Below are 22,500 nucleotides of genomic sequence, written 5' to 3' on the forward strand. Positions count from 1 at the left end.
TATTTTTTTTCTTTTAAATTTTCTTATTTTTTCTTTAATTATTATTATTAATTTATTTATTTTATTTTTCTTAAATTATTATTATTTTATTTTATTTTATTTTTAGCACGTTAATAACAGGCAACTTTCTCCGCCGGCGCGGAACCGCCCGTCTGGAGCAGCCACCGCCGGCTCCGCGGGGGTGGCCCGCTGCGCTCCGCACCCCGCTCCGCGCCCCGCACCGCTCCCCGCTCCGCACCGCTCCGCGCCCGCCGCCCTTATCAGCCTCGCTCCGCCCGCGGCTGTTTTTCTGTTTGCTCCTAATCTGCGCGTCAAAAGGGGCCCATAAACCTCCGTCGGTTAAATATTAAATGGTGTTTTTTTTTTTTTTCCCCCCGCCCCCAGGAGGAAATAACCTCCCCTCGCTGCGGGGCGGCAGCTCCGGGTACAACCCACGCGTGGCCGGGGGGTTCTGCTCCCCCAAATTTCCCCCCTCCCCGGGGCTCCCCTCATCCCCTGCCCCCCAACCCCACGGCAGAACCACTCCCGGCGCCTTTCTTGCTGCCTCCGTATTTTTGGGTGCACATTTTGGGTGGGTTTTTGGGTTTGGGGTTTTTTTTTTGTTCGTTTTTGGTTTGGTTTTTTTTTCTCTTTTTCTGGGCGTTCAATGTGGGGGTGATATTTCCCCCCCCCCCCCCCCCACCCCCCCCCCCCCCCCCCTCTGTCCTGTCAATCGCCCCTGAAACCATAAGGGAGAGATAACAGAGAAGAGAAAACTCTCGGAGTGACCTTTGAATCAATTTGAAAAACCTCATTTAACTGATAAGTCTTGAAAGGCCCAGAACTAATTTGAAAATACATCTATTAAAATCTCATTGCCGCTGCCTGGGAGCTGCTGGGAAGGGTGTGTGAGGCGACTTCCCGGGGTCGGGGGAGCCGGGGAGAGCAGGTTTAAGCCCTGGTCAACAAAGAAATCGCAGAGCCACCTGCAAAATGATGGGGCTTAAACCAGGAGGCAAAATCAGAATATAAAAGAAAATCGGTCTTTCTTCCCCAGCTGGTGGGGAAAGGGGAGATTTACAGCATTTTCCTGCCGTAACCAGGCGCGGAGTCTGGGATTGCAGACAGAATATTGGATTTTTTCTTTCTTTCTTTTTTTTTTTTTTTTTTTTTTTTTTTTCTCTCCAGAAAACAAATCCAATATTTTCTCATTCTGCTCAGATGCGGTTGCAGGGCCGGGGAGTCTGCGCCGTGGGGAGGGGGCAACCGGCCCACCCACCAGGAACGGCCGTGGTGGAGGCTCTGCCTGCACTCCCGTCGCGAGGGGTTCTCCCCGGCTTCCTCGGTGCCGGGGAGCAAATCCCAAATCCGGGCACAAACCCGGGCTCTGCCAAGGCGGAGGGAGAAGAGGGATGGGGAAGGCAGGGGGACACCAGAGGCAGGGCCCAGGCGCCTGTTTTCCTGCCCTGGGAGCGTCCCACCCTGGGCACGGCATCTCGCCTCCCCCGGCATCCCTGCGGCATCGCCTGGGTGTGGAGGAACTAGAAATTCCCTATGGAAAACCTCAGGGGCTCCTCGTGCGAAGCCTTTGCAGGGCTCGTGGCAGGGTGGCGACGGCCGACAGCCAAGACCAACAGAAAAATAAGAGGAAAAATTAAAAACAGAAAACCAAACCCCAAACCACCAGAGCCTGGCTCGAAAGGGCTTTGCAGCTCGGTGGGGATTCGGGGACCCAACCTGTCCCCCTGTTCCAGACCTCGGGGTGCGGTTTGGGATGCTGTTGCCATCGGATGGGCCGTTTCCCGTGGGAATCACTGCCCTCCCCCCCCCCCCCCCGGCCATGGCAGAAGCTGGACCCGTCGCCTCCCAGCCCCAGCACCTTGTTGGCTGGGGGGGGAAGGATTATCCCCCTTGTTTCCTGATTCCCTGAGGTTTCTTGGAAAGGTTCGGGCAGAGGGAGCCCGGCATCCCAAGTACGGACGGAGACATCAGGCAGCTTTGATCTGCCCTCGCCCCACGTCCACGCACCCGTGCGGCTCTGCCCCGGCTCCCTTTTCGGAGCTGAGCTGAGAAGCACAAATCCTGTGGCTCAGCATCGAGCCGAGGCTTCAATCAACCCAGATGTGCCCCATCAACCGGGGATGTGTCCCATCAACCCGGGAGGGTTGGGTCCCACCAACCCAGAATGTGCTCTTGGCCATCGCCCTGCTCCCGCACGGCACCAACGGGAGTCAGCCCAACCCCTGGCTTTGAAAACTGGCCAAAAAAAGGGAAGTTTGGAGCAGAAAATTTTCTCCCTCAGCCCAGCCATCGGCAGCCAAAAGCGATGCTGGGTGGGTGCATCGGGAGCGACGCGGGGCTGTGCCAGAGCGGCGAGGGGCCGGCGAGGGGCCGGCAGCAGGTTTTGGTGTGCATTCGTTGCTGGCTCCGTGCAGGGCCGTGGCCATCGAATGGCAAGATTTTTGCTGATGAAACAGAAATTCAAAAATCTCGTTAATACCGCGAATGATGCAGAGCATCTCCAGCAAGATTTAAGCCGAGGCGGGGTTGGACAGGCAAAAAGGATGACGGATATTTAAAACACTTGGGGTTGTTAAAAAATAGCGAAACAAAAAGGCAACCTGGCTTCTCCCGTGCTGGAATGAGGGGCCAGGACATTTTAAAAATAAAGACCCAATATTAAAATCGAGACACGTTTGCATAGGATTTCAAGAATTAACTGAGTAACTCTATCTTAACATATTATATATTTTATATATATATATTTTCTTATGCACCGTTGCTCTGAGTACTGGTTTGTGCAGTGCAAGGCGAGGAGGTCCAGAAATTATTTAAATGGGATTCGGTGGGGTTCAAGGTGTTTCACAGGTGGTGAAATTAAGGCACGGAGAAGGCAATGCTTCACCGGAGCGAAAGTGGGGTGCCCCATAGCGAGAGGATGTGCACCCACGTACCCCCACGTGCACCCACGTACCCCCACGTACACCCACGATGGGTGGGATGCGGGCAGAGACGGTGGGCTGAGACGGGCAGGGCTGCAGCGAGGATGCTCGTATTCCCCGGCCCCTTCCCGCTGTGGGTACTGAGGTTTTGCCCCCTCGTTAGGGATCGGTGACGATCCTTTCCTTCGCCATCTCATCCCCAGGGTTTTGCCTCCAAGCTCTGCATCACAGGACCTTGTTGCTCCAACCAAGCCTGGTTTCCTCCGTGCAGGAGGACTCGGCATCACCGTGAGCTGAATTTGGGGAGCTGGGGGGGGAATGTTGCTGTTTGGCCTCTAACCTGGGAATGGCAGATGCCACCGCCGCTGCCCTGCGTTGGACAATGTTCCCATCAGGGGACCTGAAACTGCCATCCTGCCTCGGTTCTGTATCGCTGTGATTGTCCCTATTTTTCTGTTCCCAAACTCAAGGGAGAGAAATTACCGAGTCCTTCGGGGGCTGGGAAACCTCCTCACCCCTGGCAGGCTGGGGGTGGCCAGGCTCTGCCCAACTTGGGAGAAGGAGCCAGAAAAACCCCGTGTGGGAGCCTGCCGAGGAGAAAGCAGGGGCTGGTTGTGGGAAAGCACTTGCTGGGACCGACCGTCATCTCCTTGCTTGCAGAGCAGGGAGGAAAACCCCAGCATCTTGACAAAAAAAAAAATTAAACAAAATATTAAAAATTAAAATTGCAGCTTTTTCTGCTGCTGATGGCACGGGCAGTGGTGACCGAGCCAGCTCCGCTGAGCCCAGCTCTCAGCAGGAGGGGGGAGCAGGGGGCTGCTGGTCTCCCACCATTGCTGGAGGAGAACCGAGGTCTCCTGCAGATGGCATGAATCCAGGGAGCTTAGGGAATCCCCTAAATATTGGGGGCTGGTGGGTTTGGGGCGTGCTGGGAGGGCTCGGTGTGTGGCACGGCTCCACCGGGCACAGCCGGGAAACCGATGCATCAGGTTTGGCTGGCAGGGACCCTATAAAAACAAAAAAACAGGCCAAAATCAGTGGAAAAATCATCAGTCTTTGAAGGAGTGTGAAGGTGACGGTCACCTCAAGGACCCCCCCCTCCCAGTGGTGCCTGGCATGGGGAGGGGACAGCCCAGGGAAGCTGAGAGCCTCTGCAAGGCTGGCTCTGGCCACGGGAAATGTCCCAAAGCCTCGTGTCCCTTCTCCACGCCAAGTGCCACCGCGCAGCTGAAGGGACACGAGTGGTGACGTGGCTGTGGGTTGAGCATCCACAAATCCCTCCGTGCCTCAGTTTCCCCACATGTAAGGGGGGGGTGGAGGGTGACAGGGCTTTTACAGAGGGTAGATGCCAGCACCGGGTTCTCAAATCCGGGGGACTCGGTGGTGCCACGTAAAAGGCCAAACCTTTAAGCCGGGAGCTGGGCTCCGGAGCGCGATGGCCCTTGGAGGGAGTCGCGCTGCCCTCGGCCGATAAAGAGCAGGTAATGAGCAAACTCTCTCCATTAGGGATGAAATCGCAAATGCACCGGGAGCTGCTGACGGGCGATGGTATCGGGGGCTGACAGAGACATCAACGGCTCGGCTCCGCCGCCGGCAGCGGCTGCTCCCGCTACAGAGCACCGGAGACCCCGGCGCTCAGCGCCTGTCACAGGGCCGGGGGGCACAGCAGCGTGTGACAGTGACCCCGCAAGCAGCATCCCATCCCTGCCTGTGGCACTTGTGATTTCCCCAAAGATCTGGCCATATTTTGTATTTTTTCACATTTTTTGAAGGTCCCTGGTCTTCCCTGGACCCAGCCTCCCCCCGTAGGGTTGCTCAGTGGATGGACCAGCAGGACCCAGGGCAGCATTTGGCCCAGTTTGGCTCAAATATGATGCTCCAAAAAGTGCTGGGGTTGGTGCCGTGGTGGTTTGTGTTTCCAAAGCCCCCCTGGGATGGGGGGTCCCTTCCCCAGCTGTCTCCCCATATTGCAGGGGATGAGGGGGGGTGGGATGGTGGCACCACGCTGCCGGGCTTTGGAGTCACCCAGAGGGACCCAAGGCTTCTGGAAATGGATCTGTGGATCAATGCCCACCTTCAGTTCTTCTTTTTGGGGCCAAACTTCAGGATTTTGAAGACGTTTCTCGCCCGGAAGGCAGTGAACCCCTACCCTGACGTTCCCAGGGGGCTCCTGTGGGACCCCCCCAAATCCTCTCACTCGCCTGCCCACACACACACACACAGAGGCAGCCAGAAGCGGGATCACGCTTGATTTAGGGCATTTAATTAGCTTTCTGTGGTATGTTTGTGGTGAGGTGGGTGTTCGCAGACACCTCTGTGTTGCAGCTGGTTTCAGTTCGGGTGGGTCGGAAAATGGGGCGAAGGGAGGCGAAACAAAGACAGGGCGAAGGGTGCGGGTATCATCGGATGCTTTGCAAACCGAAAGAAAAAAATAACTTGAAAAATAAATCATCCAAATCAGGATGTTTACTCAAAATAACGCTGATTTCAAACCAACCCCCTTTTCCCGCAGAAAATTTGAAAGCGTTTCCCCAAAATTGAAACGGCCTTTTCTGCCCCAAATTAATGATACCCAGCCATTGCTCTGCCTGCGATACCTCCAAGAAAAACACCAAATTATTTATTTGCTTTGATTTTTGGCACCATCGCGAGGCTGGTGCCCGGGGGTGCAGGAGGATCGGCCCCGCTCTCCGCACGAGAAGATGCTGCTCGATGATACAGGCAGAGCCGGGATCTTCAGCCCCGTCCTCTCCCCTGGAAAAGGGACCTTGGGGGGGACATTTGGTGAATCGGGGCAGGGGGGCTCAGATGTCCCCCTCGGCCTCCTGCTCGGGAGCTTTTCTAGTGGTGTTTATGGAGGGTTTAGAGTTTCTCTGGATACGGATTTCATTCCACCTGTCGATGCTCCTGAAGGTGCCAGAGCCCAGCCCGGGTGTCCAGGGGGTGCTGGCACTGGGAGGGGGCAGCCCCCTGGGCAGTGTCACTGTCACCCAGCCTTCTGCAAAACCGGGAGAAAATGGACAGGAAGGGAAAAGGAGACAGGAACGAGGGGAAACAAAGGGGCTGCTGCGCGTTGGGCTTGGATGGAGCTGTGACACCCGGCTGGGATCCACCCGCTCCTCTCCTTCCCAGCCCGTTTCTCTTTCTCCTCTTCTTTCTCCTTTTCTCCTTTTCTTTTTACATTTTTTCTTCCATCTTTTTTCTTCTTTTTTCTTTTTTCCTTTTATTTTCCTTTTTCCTTCCCTTCCTTTTCCTTTTCCTTTTCCTTTTCCTTTTCCTTTTCCTTTTCCTTTTCCTTTTCCTTTTCCTTTTCCTTTTCCTTTTCCTTTTCCTTTTCCTTTTCCTTTTCCTTTTCCTTTTCCTTTTCCTTCTTTTTCTTCTTTTTCTTTTCCTTTTCATTTTCCTTTTCATTTTCCTTTTTAGTATTTCTTTTCCTATTAATTTTTCCTCTTCCTCCTTCTTCTTCTTCTCCTCCTTCTTCTTCTTCCTTCTTTTCTTCTTTTTCTTTTCCTCCTCTTCCTCCTTACTTTCCCCTTTTCCCTTTTCTTTCTTTTTTCTTCCCCCCCCCCCCTTCTCTCCTCCTTTCTCAGCCCATTTCCCCACCCACCCCCCAGCCAGCAGTGAAATCTGGCCAAGAGAAACCATCCCCTTTAACAGCCCCCCCAAACGCTGCCCCTCCAGCCGTGCCACCACCTCTCGCTCTCCCACCGTTGGGAGAGAAGGATGGGATAGAATCACTGTGGATTATTTCTGGGGATTAATCCCCCCCCCCCCCCCTCACTTCTGCAGCCCCTTCCCTTTCACCTCCCTCCCTGCAAACCCTCCCGCGAGCTCCCCGCCGGTCACGTAACCATCAAACTGATGTGCCAGCAATATCCAACGCGTGGTTAAAGCCACTCGTGGGACTTTCAATAAAATCGACCGGGCAGGATCAATGGGCTGTGCCGGCCCCGGCCCTTTCCCTGCACACACACCCGGGGGGGGGGAACACAGGAAAAATACCCAGGGCTGTGAAATGGGGGCGGTGGGAGGGGGGGGAGCTGATTACAAATCCATCCCGTACTTGCCGTGATTAATTGCTGCTTTACCAGAAGGAACAGCTCTGCATGGGGGTCATTTTTAAAGGTAATGCTGGGGAGGGGGTTAGTTTCTCTGCCGCGTTCTGATGGGAGGAAGCAAAAGCCCTTTTCCTGCAGGAGTTTGATGGGATCAGAGAGGGACAGGGAGCAGGACTGGGGGGACAGTGACAGCGGGCATATCCTGGGCTGGTCGTGTCCCCCCCCCCCAGCAGCGATCTGGGAGTTGGGAAGGGCCCTCCCCAGCCACTCGGGAGCATCCTCGGCTGCTTCACAGCCATGGGGGGGATGCTGAACCCCAGCCAGCCGGGATCTCCGGTGTCCTGGCGCCAGGAACCCATCACGGAGAGTCTCCTGGCCCAGCTCCCAGCCGGGGAACGGCCTGACGCTTGGTCGCCCTCACTTTAAACCCCCTCCCCAATGATGCTGCCCGCACCCGGGCAGCCTCTTCATCCCACCCCAGCGGTGAGGGCATCCGGCCGGGCTCCTGCGTCCTCTCCCAGTGCTCGAGGGTCACGGTCCCTGCCCTGCCCTCCCCGGAGGTGCCCGGCTCAAATTAAAACATCATCCATCGTTGTGGCGGCAGCGCGTAATCCCTGGCAGATCAGCGCAATTACTGCAGGAAATACCTTGGGAGCTGAACTAATAACGCCAGAGCGGTGTATTAAGAGTCACTGGCTTAGCGCCGGCCGCAGCCGCCCCAGCCCCACGCGTGTGGGGGGACGGGCTGAGCCCCCCGGGGGGCAGCGGGTCCTGGGGGGGGTGTGTGTGTATGTGGCTTCGATGTGGGATGGTGAGGCAGCAATGGGGGAGCAATGGGGCAGTGATGGGGCAGCGATGGGGCACTGGGGCAGTGATGGGGCACTATAGGAGCAACAATGGGGCAGCAATGGGGCAGTGTGTGGGGCAGTGATGGGGCACTACAGGGGTGACAGTGGGGCAGCGATGGGGCAGTGTGTGGGGCGGTGATGGGGCACTACAGGGGTGACAGCGGGACAGTATGGGGCAGTGTGTGGGGCAGTGATGGGGCACTATAGGGGCAACGAAGGGGCAGCCATGGGTCAGGCAGAGGTTCCCCGCCGGGAGGTGCTATTCCCGCGGCCGTGGGGCTGCCTGACCCCGTCCCCCCCCCAGGACGCGAATGGACCGCTCCAGCCCGGCGAGCACCGGGAGCTCCGGAACGTCCCATCGCGCCGCGCGGAGGGGTCAGAGACGGCCCATCGCTATTGGACAGCGGTGGGGGGGGCGGGGTCAACTGTACCACTGCCCCGCCCCCCGGGGGGAAATGCGCCCGTCCATCCGCGGGGGGGCGCCACTGCGGCGGGAACGGTCCATTGTAGCTGCGGGGGGGGGGGGGGGGGGGGCGGAACAAACCATTCCTCGCTGTGCGGGAGGGACCGGGCGCGACCCGCGCTCCAAAATGGCTGCGCGGCGGGGGGGGAGCGCTCTGGAGGCGGGTCGGGGCAATGCCCAGCACAAGCCCAGGCCGGGTGGAGAATGGCTGGAGAGCAGCCCTGAGGAGAAGGACTTGGGGGTGTTGGTGGGTGAGAAGCTCCACATGCCCCAGCAATGTGTGGTAGCAGCCCAGAAACCCCCCGCACCCTGGGCTGCATCCCCAGCAGTGTGGCCAGCAGGGCGAGGGGGGGGATTCTGCCCCTCTGCTCCGCTCTGGGGAGACACCCCCCAGTGCTGCCTCCAGCTCTGGGGCCACCAACAGCAGAAGGACATGGAGCTGTTGGAGCGGGGCCAGAGGAGGCCCCGGAGATGCTGGGAGGGCTGGAGCCCCTCTGCTGGGAGGACAGGCTGAGAGAGTTGGGGGGGTTCAGCCTGGAGAAGAGAAGGCTCCGGGGAGACCTTGGAGCCTCTTCCAGTCCCTCAAGGGGCTCCAGGAAAGTTGGGGAGGGACTCTGGATCAGGGAGGGGAGCCCTAGGAGGAGGGGGAAGGGTTTGACACTGGAAGAGGGGAGATGGAGCTGAGATGTGGGGAAGAAGTTCTTTGCTGTGAGGGTGGTGAGAGCCTGGCCCAGGTTGCCCCGAGAAGCTGTGGCTGCCCCATCCCTGGAGGGGTTCAAGGCCAGGTTGGAGGGGGCTTGGAGCAAGCTGGTCTGGTGGGAGGTGTCCCTGCCCAGGGCAGGGGGTGGCACTGGGTGGGCTTTAAGGTTCCTTCCAACCCAAACCAGTCTGTGATTCTGTGAAACTGCCTTCAGAGCACTGGGCCGTCTGGAGCGGGGGCTGGTGACAGGGAAAGGCTCTCATCTGGAAGGTCCCTCCTGCAATGCTCTGCTGGAGCTCAGGGATGACCCAAGAGCAGCTGATGTCCCTGCTCAGGCCCTTCCACTGCCTTCAGAGGCTCCCTGACCCTGGTGAAGCAAACCTCAAATGACTCAACCTGGAGGAGTTAGAGATTTTCCTGTTTTCCACAGCCCTGCAGAGCGACAAAGCAGCCATCCGAGAATTGACTCAGCCAAACCCTAAGGAGCTTCCCATCTCACACCGGGAAAATGCTCCTGGGACCAGATTTAACCAGGAAATGCAGAAAACGGTTGTTGTTCCCCCCCCCCTGCTTCTTTTCACCTCTTTCCAGCAAATGTTCCTTGGCTGACAGCAGCTCTGGTCCCTCTCTGGACACCATCTCTCCACCGAGAGCGGCTCAGGAGCAACGTGCTCTGATGAAATACACTTTATTGATCGCTGAATTTGTTTATTGTCCCCGCTCAGAGAGCCAGGTCTGGGAGCTGCTGAAGGCAGCGGGGGTTTGGCAGGAGGAGCCCAACAGGAGCGGGCTGATGGGAGTCACTTAGTGGTAGCCAAGGCTGATGCCGAAAGGAGATCCTTGGCTGCTCCTTTCCTGCATGAAGGAGCGAGGATGGAGGACGCAGGACCCACTCACAGGGATGTCACTTGTCCCACATTCCCGGGGAATTCCTCCTTGTCCAGCGTTACTTTGTTCTCCCTGTCATTGTGACATGAATCGAACCCCAAACTCCCTTTCCCCCCCACCCCGGATTCTGCAGCCGGGGCTCTTGCACCAAAGCTGAGCGTGAGCAAGCGTCACTGACTCCAAGGAAAACTCATTTCAGGGGTTGGGGGGGTTTCTTTCCCAGAAGGCGACGACCTTCCGCTGCTGCCGCCATCCCTCGCGGCACTGCCGGCTGCTGCCTGCCGCCCCGCCGGACTCCCGCACTTCATTAGCACCAATTTGCTCCTGTCACACTAAGTGGCAGTGACTCGGGAGAAGAGGAGGGAGAACGGAGCAGCCGGGAGGACCCCGGGCACCCCTGCCTGGCCCTGGGCCGTGCTGGGAGCATGAGCACTGGGCAGCTCGTGGTGGCAGTGGTCGCCACCGGGACAATAAGAAACAGCTGTCTTCGGTCCAAAAAAAGGCCTGGAAAGGGAGGAAATGGGACAAAAGGGGGAAGCAGCTTTACCAGCAGATGTGATGGCAGAGCTGGGGGCTGAGCCCGGTTTATCCGGGGGCTGGGTATACCGGAGCAGGGCAGTAGGTCTCCCTTTATGAAAGTCTCAGGAAAAGTGAGTGAAAAATCAAACCTGTGCAGAAAGGAAACGCTTTTAACAACAAACCCACATTTTTTTTAGTCATCTGAAACTGTTGCTGTGTCCACGAGAGGGGTCTGATGCAGCCCAGGGCTGTCCGTGGTGAGGCTGGCAGCCGTTTACCTGGAAAGGACAAGGATAAAAAATAGGGCAAAAGTGGAGGGATGGAGCCAAGCACAGCTGCAGCCACCACCGCTTCTTTGTGTCCCTTCACCCGCCCTCAGACTGGACAAACTCATCTGCTTCGGCGCTGGAAAAGCTGAAAGCCCTGAAAAAAAACAAGCTTGAGAAGTCTTGTGAGGAGCGGCTGAGGGAGCTGGGGGTGTTCAGCCTGGAGAAGAGGAGGCTGAGGGGAGACCTTCTCGCTCTCTACGACTCCCTGAAAGGAGGGGGTAGCCAGGGGGGGTCGGTCTCTTCTCCCAAGGAACAGGCGATGGGACAAGAGGAAACGGCCTCAAGTTGCACCAAGGGAGGTTCAGATTGGATAGTAGGAAAAATTTTGACACAGAAAGGGTTATTAAGCCTTGGAATGGGCTGCCCAGGGAAGGGGTTGAGGCACCATCCCTGGAGGGATTCAAAAGACGGGTTGACATGGAGCTTAGAGACATGGTTTAGTGATGGTTTTTATCAGAGTTAGGTTGATGGTTGGACTAGATGATCTGAAAGGTCCCTTCCAACCTGGACGATTCTATGATTCTATGTTTCTAAGTGCAGGAGAGGCAAAGCGAGTGTCCCCCTGGGCTGGCGTTGCTGCTCTGTGGCAGGTTTGGGTGGCTCTGCTGGTCTCCTCCATCCTCCGCCAGTCCCAGCCAAATGCCTCCCTCAGGAGGGACCCTCATCACCTGAGCAGAGCACCGAGGACTTGTGCTTTCATTTCCAGACCCTTCCCTCTGCCTGCTCTGGAAGCCCCTGAGCTGTCGGGGACCGGGCCGGGGAGATGGAATGGTGATGCCTCGCAGCCCCGTGTGAGTCGGTGGGAGCTGCTGGATGGAATGAGTCACTGAAACTCTTCACAAGGGAAGGGAAATGCACCCGGCAACGCAGAGGCGAAGCGCTTTGTCTCATCTCATCTCCTCATTTGCAGCGTTCAGAGGAAGATTTAATTTGCTGGGCTCGGGGAAGCGGCTCAGCCGGCAGCGCTGCCTGCATACCAATGGCCAGGGGCTCTCCCCGGCCTCGGGACTCGTCCTCCGGCAGCTCCCAGGGACACCAGCAGGGAAACCTGTCCCCACCGAGGCAGGGCCATGTGGCACAGGGACACGCACAGGGCTGGGAGCTCTGGCCAGATCGTGTCACTCTGACCCAGCAGGACCCCGAGGCTGCAGCTCTCAGACACGTTGCAGCTCCCGAACACATCACAGCTCCTAACTGCATCCCTTGGCCTCTGGATGGATTCTGGAGCATGTCCAGAGAAGGGACACAGAGCTGGTGAGGGGTCTGGAGCACAAGTCTTGTGAGGAGCGGCTGAGGGAGCTGGGGGTGTTCAGCCTGGAGAAAAGGAGGCTGAGGGGAGACCTTCTCACTCTCTACAACTCCCTGAACGGAGGGTGTAGCCGGGGGATGTGTGTTGGTCTCTTCTCCCAAGGAACAGGTGATGGGACAAGAGGAAACGGCCTCAAGTTGCCCCAGGGGAGGGTTAGGATGGATATGAGGAATAACGTCTTCACGGAAAGGGTTGTGAAGCCTTGGAAGAGGCTGCCCAGGGCAGTGGTGGAGTCACCATCCCTGGAGGGATTTAAAATCCAGGCAGACGTGGTGCTGAGGGACATGGGTCAGTGGTGGTTTGGGCAGGGTTGGGTTGATGTTTGGACTCGATGTTCCCTTCTAACCATAACGATTGTATGGTTCCATGATTCTATGTATATTCTGAATCTGCAGGTTTCTAAAGCCAGGCAGTTTTTCCTATGGCATGGTTCCAAGCAGTCGGATGCTGCAGGACCACATTGATCAAAACCCCGCAGGTTTTAGACCCCGGAATGTTGGGGTTTTATCTCGTGCTGCTGCAGTCTGGGGGATGGCAGGGTCGCAGCGCTGCAGGGTGGCATTTGCAGGGACATGCAATGTGGGGCAGGCTCTGCCCCACTGCACCCCCTTTGCCTGTGTGTTCGTTGGTTTTTGGAATCAAATGGGGTTTAAGAAAAAAAAAAAAAATGAAGGCAAAAAGAAAGTTGTCGTTCGGTTTGTGAGCACTCTTTCCTCCTGCATTGTACAGTTCTAACTCTCCTGTCAGCACTGAGTCTTCCCAGCTAGAGAAGACCCGAATTTCTGCTGGAGAAGCCTATTTGTGACAAATAATTTTGGGCTTTTTTCCTTCAATGTAAAGAAATGCCAGACAAACCTCACGCCGTCGTTAAGGTGCCCCAGCTCTGAGCATCCCAGCCAGCCCAGCTGTGGGGCAAAGGATTTCTCTTTTGTAGATGAATCCCCCTGGTCTCTGGTCCAGACTCTGCTCCAGCTTTGGGGGAGCAGATGCCCCATCCCTGGAGGGGTTCAAGGCCAGGTTGGAGGGGGCTTGGAGCAACCTGGTCTGGTGGGAGGTGTCCCTGCCCAGGGCAGGGGGTGGCCCTGGGTGGGCTTTAAGGTCCCCTCCCACCCAAACCAGTCTGTGATTCTATGATTCTAATTCAGCTCAGGATCAGACACGGCTCTGCTGTGGGAGGCGCTGGGCTCATCCCAGTTTGCTCAGAGCTGCAGCTTCCAAAACCTTCTGGAATATCAGGGCAGAGTCTGAACCAGCATCACCCATTGCACAACCCTCCACCCAGCCCCTCCTTCTCTGTGAAAGAGGTTGAGGTCCCTCTGCTCCTTCAAGGAGATGGGGAAACTGAGGCAGCGCAGGGGGACAGACCCTTCCTCAAGGCATGGAGAGAAACCAGCTTTGCTCAGGGCCATCTCTCGCCCAGTGCCCACCAGTGCAAGAGCCTGTCCCACTTCTGCACCCAAGAAACCTGTCCCAACCTGGCCCACCACGTCCAGGTCCCCCGCTCTCCATCCCTTCCTCCTCCTCCCTTGGGGCCCCTAAACGCTCCTCGCTCCCCTTGCACCGCTGTGAGCCTATTTGACAGGGAGAAAAAGAGAAAAGCCGGTGGATTTTATTCCCCACCACCACCCCCTAACCTCGCTTACAGCCAGCACGCTGGCTCTGAAAGCCCCTGGCTGTCTTTTGTGATTTCAACAAATCACCAGCACTTAAGCAAAGTGGGCAGAAAATTACAGGTTGTATTGCAAGTGAATGGAGAGGGAGAGCACGCTGGGGCTGAGAAAACAGAGGTTTGCGGGTATAATAGAGAAAGCGGTGTCTGGCAGGCTGCGGAAGCCTGCAAAGCCATCAGGTATTAGTTAAATGCTTCGCGGAGTTCACGCTGCGAGGCATAATCGCAGCTTCTGAACAGCGGCCATTTGATTGTCTCTATTATGTCCCTTTAGAAATGATTTGGGAGATATTTTGCTTTGAGCTGTCAAGGTTAAGTCAAGGAAAATGCGCTCCCTCTGACATAAGTCTCCAGGGAAGCAGAAACCCTCGGCAGAAATCCTCCAGGGGAAGCGGGTGGGATGCCTCCGCTTCCAGAGGTCTCTCCTCCTGCTTTCTCCCCCCTCCCGAGGTTCCTCCTTGCTTTTGCTCCCTGTGGTTTTTTCTGCAGCCAGGTCAGCAACCTTAGGGATGAAATACTGCCAGGACTGTGTGCCCCGGGTCCGGAAGAACGGTGCTCCGTGCAATCACCCCGTCCCACTGCGTCTGACATTCCCTCCTTGTCGCTTCTGCGCTTGTTGGCTGGTTTCAGCCAAGCCTGGCTGAGCTGTGGAGGTCTCAGAGGTGCAGGAGTTGTGAAATCATAGAATCATGGATTGGTTTGGGTTGAAAAAGACCTTAAAGCTCATCCAGTGCCACCCCCTGCTCTGGGCAGGGACACCTCCCACCAGACCAGCTTGCTCCAAGCCCCCTCCAACCTGGCCTTGAACCCCTCCAGGGATGGGGCAGCCACAGCTTCTCTGGGCAACCTGGGCCAGGCTCTCACACCTCCAGGGATGAGAATGAGCTGAGAGATGGAGAGAGGAGAGAAAGACCCCCTCTTGTGGGTGAGCTCAGCCCCTTACTGGTCAACAGAGCGTCCCCCCTGCCCGTGAGGGACCCCAATCCATGTGTCCCACTGTTGGTCTCAGTACCACCAGGGTCTCCTGTGCCCCAGGAGGAGCAGGACAAGCCAGGGAATAAATCCTGTGCTTTTGGGGAGATAACGCAGGGGTGGCAGGGGTGGAAGTGGCCTGAAACGTGTCCCTGACCCCTTGGACTGTGGCCAGGCCCAGAGACCCCAAAGGGACGTGACTCAAGAACAGCATTAAGCCAAGGATGAGTCATGTGGGGCTGGGGACTTGGAAAAAAAGGAATTTTGAACCACAAAGAAAAACCTTCGCCCTATACTGACCCTATGGGAGTCAGAGCCATGCCCCTAGGTGCCCCCCCCCCCCCCCCAGTCCCCAGCTCCCACCACCTGCGGGGACACGGGGACGGCCACCGCCAGCCTGCCTGGGAAAGCAGCGCCCGGGGGATGGGGAATAGGAAGAAGATCCTCCGTTGGGGGGTTGATGGCCGCCGTAAATAGATCTGACCAGCGTCACTATCGATTTCTGTTGTGCGGAGCTGTAATTAGATTGAACTGGGGAAGAGGGGTGTTGGGCTGCGTCAGCAGAAAAAGAAATTAATAAATAAACAAACGAGCACAGGAAATGTGGGATGCGGCCCCCACCGCCGTCGCAGGCCAAAAATGACGGGGGGATTGAGGGGTGCAGAGCAGGGTGTCACCTCCGTCTAAGCAATACCGGGCCCCGGTTTTAACACTGGGTCACCGTTTTGCCAGCCAGACCCCGATGGTGAGCGTTTGCCTGGGAGCTCTGAGTTATTAATGGGTGACTGGGTTCTAATAATTACTCCTAAAAATAGGAGGGAGGGGGGGAAATGTGAGGCTGAAAAGCTGAAACGCTGGGTCTGGGCTGGCAGCAGCGCCGGTGGGAATGGGTGCCAAGAGGCAGGAGAGCGAGAGGACAACCTGGATACTGGGTTAGAGCTGGGTGAGCGCAGCACCCGGCCAGTCCCGTGGGGGTCTGGGTGTATTTACACATATTTACACACATTTGTGTGTACCCGGTGTATGTTTGGTAGAGGGATATAGTGTAAGTGCCATCTGCGCAGAGCAACAGCCGTGCTCACGGGGAGCGTGCGAGGTGCCCACCATCGACACGGGGTCCCACCCGCAGCCACCGGAGCCAAGCATGCCGGGGGGACACCGGGGGGACATCGGGAGGGTGGGCGGGTGGGCGAGGGGTCCGTCAGGGCAAAGACGCGCTGCTCCGAATGTGCACGTATGATGTGTGGGGGGGTCTTTTTCTGTTTGTTGTTTGGTTTGGGGGGGAGCCTGGGATGGGTCTTTTTTTTTGTTTTTGTTTTTTTTTAATTCATGTCTGGAAAAAAGTCAAATTTTCTATAAAGGCTTTTTTTTTTGTTCTTTTTGCAAGCATCTGATGGTCATAGGGTAGGTTTCCACTAAACCATTCTCTGCTGGCTGTTTGAGTAAGGTACCCCTGGGACAGGTTGTGTGTCCCCCCAGCACCACGGGGCTCAGGCGGTCCCTTGTCCCTAAGGATGGTGGTTTGCAGCCAAACCTGCCTGGGGGGGAGACGGGGAGGGGAAGGCTCTCCACTAACCATCTTTACCAGGGATTTTGACTGAGTGTGGTTGGTTGTGCCGAGCTTGGGGCCTCCTTGGTGGAGGTCACCCCCGTGTGGGGATGGGGCAAAGACCAAGCCCAGCAGCTGGGGAAACAAGGCTAAATTTGTTGGATAAATTATCAGCATCGCTGAGCTCTAGATGTCCCCAGCTTTGGGTGGAAGGGGTGGAAATCATCCTTCTCTGTTAGTTCAAGGTGATGTAGACAGGACTTGTAGCACAGGCCAGCTGAAGAAAAGTCAGAGGAAGACCTCATGTGTTCTCTAGGGAGGAAGAAATTACTTCAGACACCCTCCCGTGCTCCTAGGCCATGTGGCTGCCCACCCTTTTTCTCAGCCTGGCCATGGAGATGGGTTTGTGTCTCAGGAGGGTAGTGAGCCCAAGGAAGTGCCTGTCCCGTGCACCCAAGATGCCATCCCATCGCTGTGTCAGCAGCTTTCAGCGCTGGCCTGTGGTCCCCCCAAGATCTGTGCACCAGGTTGAAGAGGCTCCTGGAAGTGCCCGAGAGAAGTGAGTTGAAATCTGTCATCCAGCAACATTCTGACAGCAAATGACTCAAAGGACCTGTCCCTCCCTGCAAAATCCTTTGGAAGATCCAAACCAAGAAACCCCCAAGGCTGAAAACTGCTGTTCTCTGGGGCAAGAGTGGGACTTTCCTTGGAAAGTCTTTAGCCCACAGTTTATTCACTCTTTTCTGAGCTTTCCAGGAGGAAAGATTGTGTCCCCAGCCTTGGAGGGCCAGATCCGTGCCCTGCCTTGCCCACGGGCATCTCCCTCTCCCACAGCCAATTCCCCAAGCACCTTGATCTGACCTCGACAGCTTCAAGGTTGGCCCTGCTTTGAGTAGGGACCAGACCAGCCACCTCCACCAACCTCAGTTGTTCTATCATTTTCTAGAAGAATATCGTAGCAAAGGGCACCTTTTCTCACCACTTCCACCAACAGTGAGCTTGATATTCCTGCAATTAAAGTTCTTATATTTAACAAAAGGTGTGTGCGTACCACATGGTAGTGTCACAGGCACTTTCCTGCCCCTCGGCAGCCCGTCCCCGTGTGACAGCACCTCTGTCCTGACCTTTGGCTCAAGCCAAACCCATAGGAAAAGCTTTTAATTCGGTGCGGGCTCAACCTGACACATGCTGAAGGATCTGGTAGCGAAGGCACACAGGGGAGACTGAATTTCTGGAGTTTCAGGTGGCTCAGGCTGTTCTGCAGCCTCCGGAGGCAGGAAAACCCCTTCCCAGGGCAGGTGGAACCATGAATGGTCCTGCCAGGCTGTCTGTCCCGGGATATGGTGGCTGCAGAGCGGCCTTTTCATAATGTCCCCATCCCCGTTTCTTCCCTGCATTTCGGAGCTGGAAGCTGGATGTGATGGCCAGGAGACACCAGCTCCGTGAGTCCTCCAGTGAGGTCCACAGGGGCAATGAGGAGGCGAGGGAGAACCCAGCAGCAAGGGAGGGAGGCTGATGGATGACCCCCAAAATTTAGGGATGGAGCAGGTCCCGGTAGCCAGGCTGTGGGAGCAGAGCCAGCCCAGGAGTTTCCTCAGTCTGTAGTCCCAGGGTCAGCTGGAGATGCTGAGACTTGGGCTCTTTTCCTGGGCATCTGAAGAGGTGGTGGGCTTCACCCAGGCTTTCCTCATACTGATGTCGCAAGAGGCTATTGTCCCATCTCAGCAGATGCTCAGGAGGCACAGGGAGGCAGAGGAGGGAGGTAGCCGAGGGAGCGGCGGGCAACAAGCCAGCAGGTTTGCTGGAGGGAAGGGCCTGGTTTTTGGGAGGCAGCCAGGCGACCTGCAAGCGGGCCAGGGTGATGAGCACCAATTAATGGCCCTGTTCTCTCTTTTGAACATCTAGCTTGCAAACGCAAAGAGCAAGAGCAGCAGAAAGACAGGAGCCTGCAGCCCAAGAAGCAGCGGCTGGTCTTCACGGACCTCCAGCGCCGCACCCTGATCGCCATCTTCAAGGAGAACAAGCGCCCATCCAAGGAGATGCAGATGACCATCTCGCAGCAGCTGGGCTTGGAGCTCAACACCGTCAGCAACTTCTTCATGAACGCCCGCCGGCGGTGTATGAACCGCTGGCAGGAGGAGCCAGGCACCAACCCCGGAGTCCCCTCTTCTTCTACAAGCACTTTCTCCAAAGCATGATGTCCCCCAGCCCTCCCTGCCCCTTCCCGGACATCCTCCTCATGACAAAGCCAACCCCAGACTCACACGCATGTCCCGAGCCGACCGGGCTGGGTGCTTTTGGATGCTGCAGGTCCATCAGCCTCCCAAACCCTCAGCCGGGCCTCATCCCTGGACATGGGCCTCGTGCCACCTCCTGCTGCCACCTCCCCCCAGCTCGTGGAGCAGGGAAAGGGTTTGCAACCGGATCAGCTCCATCCCCAGGAGGGCTCGGAGGAATCCCGTGTGGAGTGAGGGATGGTGTGGGACGGAGGGAGAGGGCGAAGTGCTGTTTGGAAGTATCCCTGGTCCTCAGGGACCACAGAACCTTGTCTTCACCTGCCCACCAGGGTCTCTGGGGAGATGGGCATGCCCTGACCCCCCTCCCAACCTCCATCTCTGCCACAGCCCCCCTTACGGCTCCCGCAGTGGAGGGGTAAAGGTGAGGGGATACAAGAAGTGGAGTTATGGGGCTGGGCTCTGGCACAACCCCACCGACCCAGGGCTGAACCCCCTGTGGTTCAAAGGGGAGGTTCCTGCTCCCCGTGTGCCTGGAGGGTGACCAGGGTCCTGGCTGCTGGAGCTTCCCCACCTCCCTGAGGTTCGGGGGGGGGGGGCGTTCCTCAAAGCAGCCAGACCCTCTCCACCATTGACACACGGGTGTTTATCTCCCTTGAAGGTTTTGAAAACCTGGTCCAGGGCATTCCTGCAGCCCCACTCTCCTCCACGGGCATCTTCCTCCGACCCCCCCCGGCCCAGACACCCCCAAGAGCACCCACAACCCCCCCCTCCTTCCCCTGCACACATGCACCCCGACCCACGAGAGCACCCGTCCCTGGATCCCTCCCAGAGGAACTCCATGGCAAAGGAGACGCCTCGCCATGGCCGCCCGCACCCGAGCATCCCCCAGCCCCGCGGCCAGAGGGGGACCGCGGCCGCACCGCGTCGCCTGGCGCCCGAGCAGGTCAAAGAAGCACATTTAACTACAGAAATCGGGTATTTAAAAATAATAATTGTTCGAAAGGAGACGGGAGGAGAGACTTGGAGCGAAGGATCTGATCTTTCCTGGTGACTGGCTCCACCATTCACCGCGGGATTTCTGGTTCACTTTGTGGTTGAGGAACGGACACAGACAAAGCAGATTTGTTGGCTTTGTGTCTCGCCCCATCCACCCCTCGACACACACTATTGCCCCCTCCCGACCCCATTCTTCATCTCTGTTACCAAAGAAATTACAAAACCAAAAACGCAACAACGACAACAACAACAAATTCCCTCCTGGGAACCGACATCGGTGTTCGGTGGGAAAAGAGAAATCCAAGGGATCTGGTGGCAAAATCCAGCCCTGGGTGTGAGAAGGGGGAAAACCCCCCAACGAGATCCAAAGGGAAAAAAAAAAAACAACCCAAAAAAAGGAATAACAACAGAAACCAGAACCAAACAAGCTCAACGCAAAGACCGGCAACTTACCAAAAAGACGCCAGATTATTTTTTTTTTTTTTTTTGTGCCAATTAACAACCTGCCTTAAAACGCGAATTTCTGGAGCAATGGTACTAGCTTCAAAACGATCGTTTCCTCCGAGCTCTCGATGGTGACTTGTGCCATATAAAAAAGCAATCACGAGGCCAAACCCTTACAATCAGCCCTCGTCCCAGCCGCCCCAAGGGCTCCTTGCCAGCCTGGGGTATCCTCGGGAGGAGCAGGAGGTGCCACCGAGGATGGGGAAGGGCTGGGAGAGGCTTGGGGACGGAGGGGGAGGCAAGGTCCCCTCCTGCCCCCGCCACTTGGGAAAAAAAAAAAAAAAGAAAAAAAGAAAAAAATCCTCCAAAACCAACCATCAACCAAAAAAAACCAACAAACAAACCAAAAAAAGGGACATTATTGAATTTATGCGGGTAAAATAGTACCATCTGTGTTCTAGCGCTATGGTTTCTTCGATTCACTTTACTTTGAGAGCGATCTGTTGTGTAACAGGAAGGCACCTTGTTGAAAAGAAGGAAAAAAGGAAAAAAAAGAAAAAAGTCTATGTGTTCACCAAAAAAAAAAAAAAAACCGAAACCAAAAAAAGCACCCCCTCTCCCAAAAAAAAAAAAAAAAAAAAAAAGAGGAAAGAAAGGACAAAAGAATGAAAGAGAGAAAGAACGAACCCCTGCACACGAAGCCCTGGCCGGCCGCGGTCGCCGGCGGGGTTAGAGGACGTCTTTAACCAAAGAGCTCCTGGGGTAGGTGGGCGGTGGAGGGGCTGGGGGTGTCAGACTGGACACGGTCGCCCCAAACTTCTTGCTGGGAAGAGAGGGCGGGAGAGAGGGATGGAGAGAGGGAAGGAGCGGGAAGGGGCCGGTGCCGTATTTTGCCAACCACAACCCTCCCAAAAGCGAACGGCAAAGCGAATCTCATCCCCCCCCCTCCAGCACCCCTCTCCCCGCCACTGATTTTTTTCCCCTTAACGTTGTTTCTTCTTGTCTTGTCGTGACGTGGTGACGATGGTGGTGGATCCCTGAACCCCATCGAGTAGTATTCAAGGGCTGAAAAGCCAGGAAAGGGGGCCTTGGTTTGGGAAGTGAAAAAAACAACACACAGAAACAAAAAAACAAAACCAAAAAAAAAAAAAAAAAGGGAAAAAAAGGAAAAGAAAGAAAAAGAAAAAAAAAAGTAAAGAAAAAAAAAAGAGTAAATGCCACAGGCCCTCAAGGATGCAAAGACATTTCTAGTGAGAACCCGAGAATAAAGGCTACCTCACTTGAGTTTTCAATTTTTGTGATTTGAAAATCACGTCTGATACCAAAGATTTTGTTGCCTTGTCTGGTCTGTGCTGGAAACACCACTTTCCCTGCTCCCCTGGACGGGCCGGCCGAGAGCCCCCCCACCCTGGCCGAGAGCCCCTCGCCGACCCCAGAACCCGCCCCCCCCCCTCCCCAGCCCTGTCGTGTCCCCAGAGAGTGAGGGAGAAGGCAAGCGAGCGACTCGGGGATGGCAGCGTGGTAGATGAGTGCCTTTTTCTTGTACCAAAGGTGTGTGGCCATTTCTTTGCTCCTCTGCTTTGATCCTAAAGACTCACTATTACCTCAGCTCTCCAAAAGGGACGGATTCCGGCAACTTGTAGTCTTTGGGTGTTGGGATGAAGGAGAGAAATCCAACCCTTGTCCTAACTGAAGAGAAAGCATCCCCCTCGCCGCCCGCTGCGGGAAAGGTGCTGGTTCCCCAGCGTGTCCCCCCTCTCAGATGTCCCCATGTCCCCCCCCAACTTGGCGTGGTCCCCAGGGTCCCTCCATCCAGCCCCTTTTGCCCCAGGAGCACTGACCTGGTGTCCGGGTCCCTTCTCGTGGGGCATTGCTCCCAGGGAAAGGCTTTGCTCTGTGTCCTTGGCCAGCCCAGCTCGGTGCTGGGACCCTACAGAAGCCCACAAGATGTGGGTTTCCTCACGGGGTGTTTCTTCCTCGTTCAGCTCAGACTCGGGCTTTGGTTTCCCTTTTTGGTAGCGCAGGGAGGGTTCGTGGCTTTTCTGTCTGGGAAGACGAAGGCAGGAGCGGTGGAAAGTCCCACCTTGGGCTTTCTCCAAACCCCTCCTTTAGGGAATGGTTTGGAGTGTGAAACCTTTCAGCAGGAACCGTTTCCAAGTCCCCAAAGGGGCATTTTTGGCTCGCTGGGGAGATGGGCTCAGCCGGGTCCTCTCCCTCCATCGCCCCGCCTTAGCAAAAGGCAACGGGAGGACCCGCTGGAGAACGTGCTCTTCCACAACGATCTCCAGAATGTCTAGTTTAGGGAAATCTTGGGTTAAATTGTACCTACTTGGCTCAGGCTCTGGCCGAGGCGGCTCCTTTTGAGTTGGACCAAACTTGCCCATCCTCCACCCCGCTGGGCAACCTGACCCAGAGCATCCCTGACCCCGTGGCCGCCCCGTCCCCCCCGCTGCCCCCACATGATTGCCTTGGCCAGATCTTGCCCGACCCCGTGGTCACGCCACTCTGCTTCTACCTGATACCCACATGGCTTGTGATACCAAAGACGTTTTCTATGCAGGAGAAAGCCTTCTTTTCCACCCAGCACAGACCTTACAA

General features: G+C 56.3%; 1 protein-coding gene across 1 annotated transcript in view; it reads left to right on the forward strand.

Moving 5' to 3' along the window:
• Positions 1-18,423, forward strand: part of ONECUT3 (one cut homeobox 3) — a 22,911-nt gene extending 4,488 nt beyond the window's left edge. Inside the window, exon 2 of the mRNA XM_074163981.1 lies at positions 18,131-18,423. Within this exon, the coding sequence (XP_074020082.1) occupies positions 18,131-18,423 (293 nt within the window). The remainder of the gene's footprint in view (positions 1-18,130) is intronic.
• The last annotated feature ends 4,077 nt before the right edge of the window (positions 18,424-22,500 follow it).

This window comes from Numenius arquata, chromosome 25, assembly GCF_964106895.1.
Source record: "Numenius arquata chromosome 25, bNumArq3.hap1.1, whole genome shotgun sequence".
NCBI classification, from domain to species: Eukaryota; Metazoa; Chordata; class Aves; order Charadriiformes; family Scolopacidae; genus Numenius; species Numenius arquata.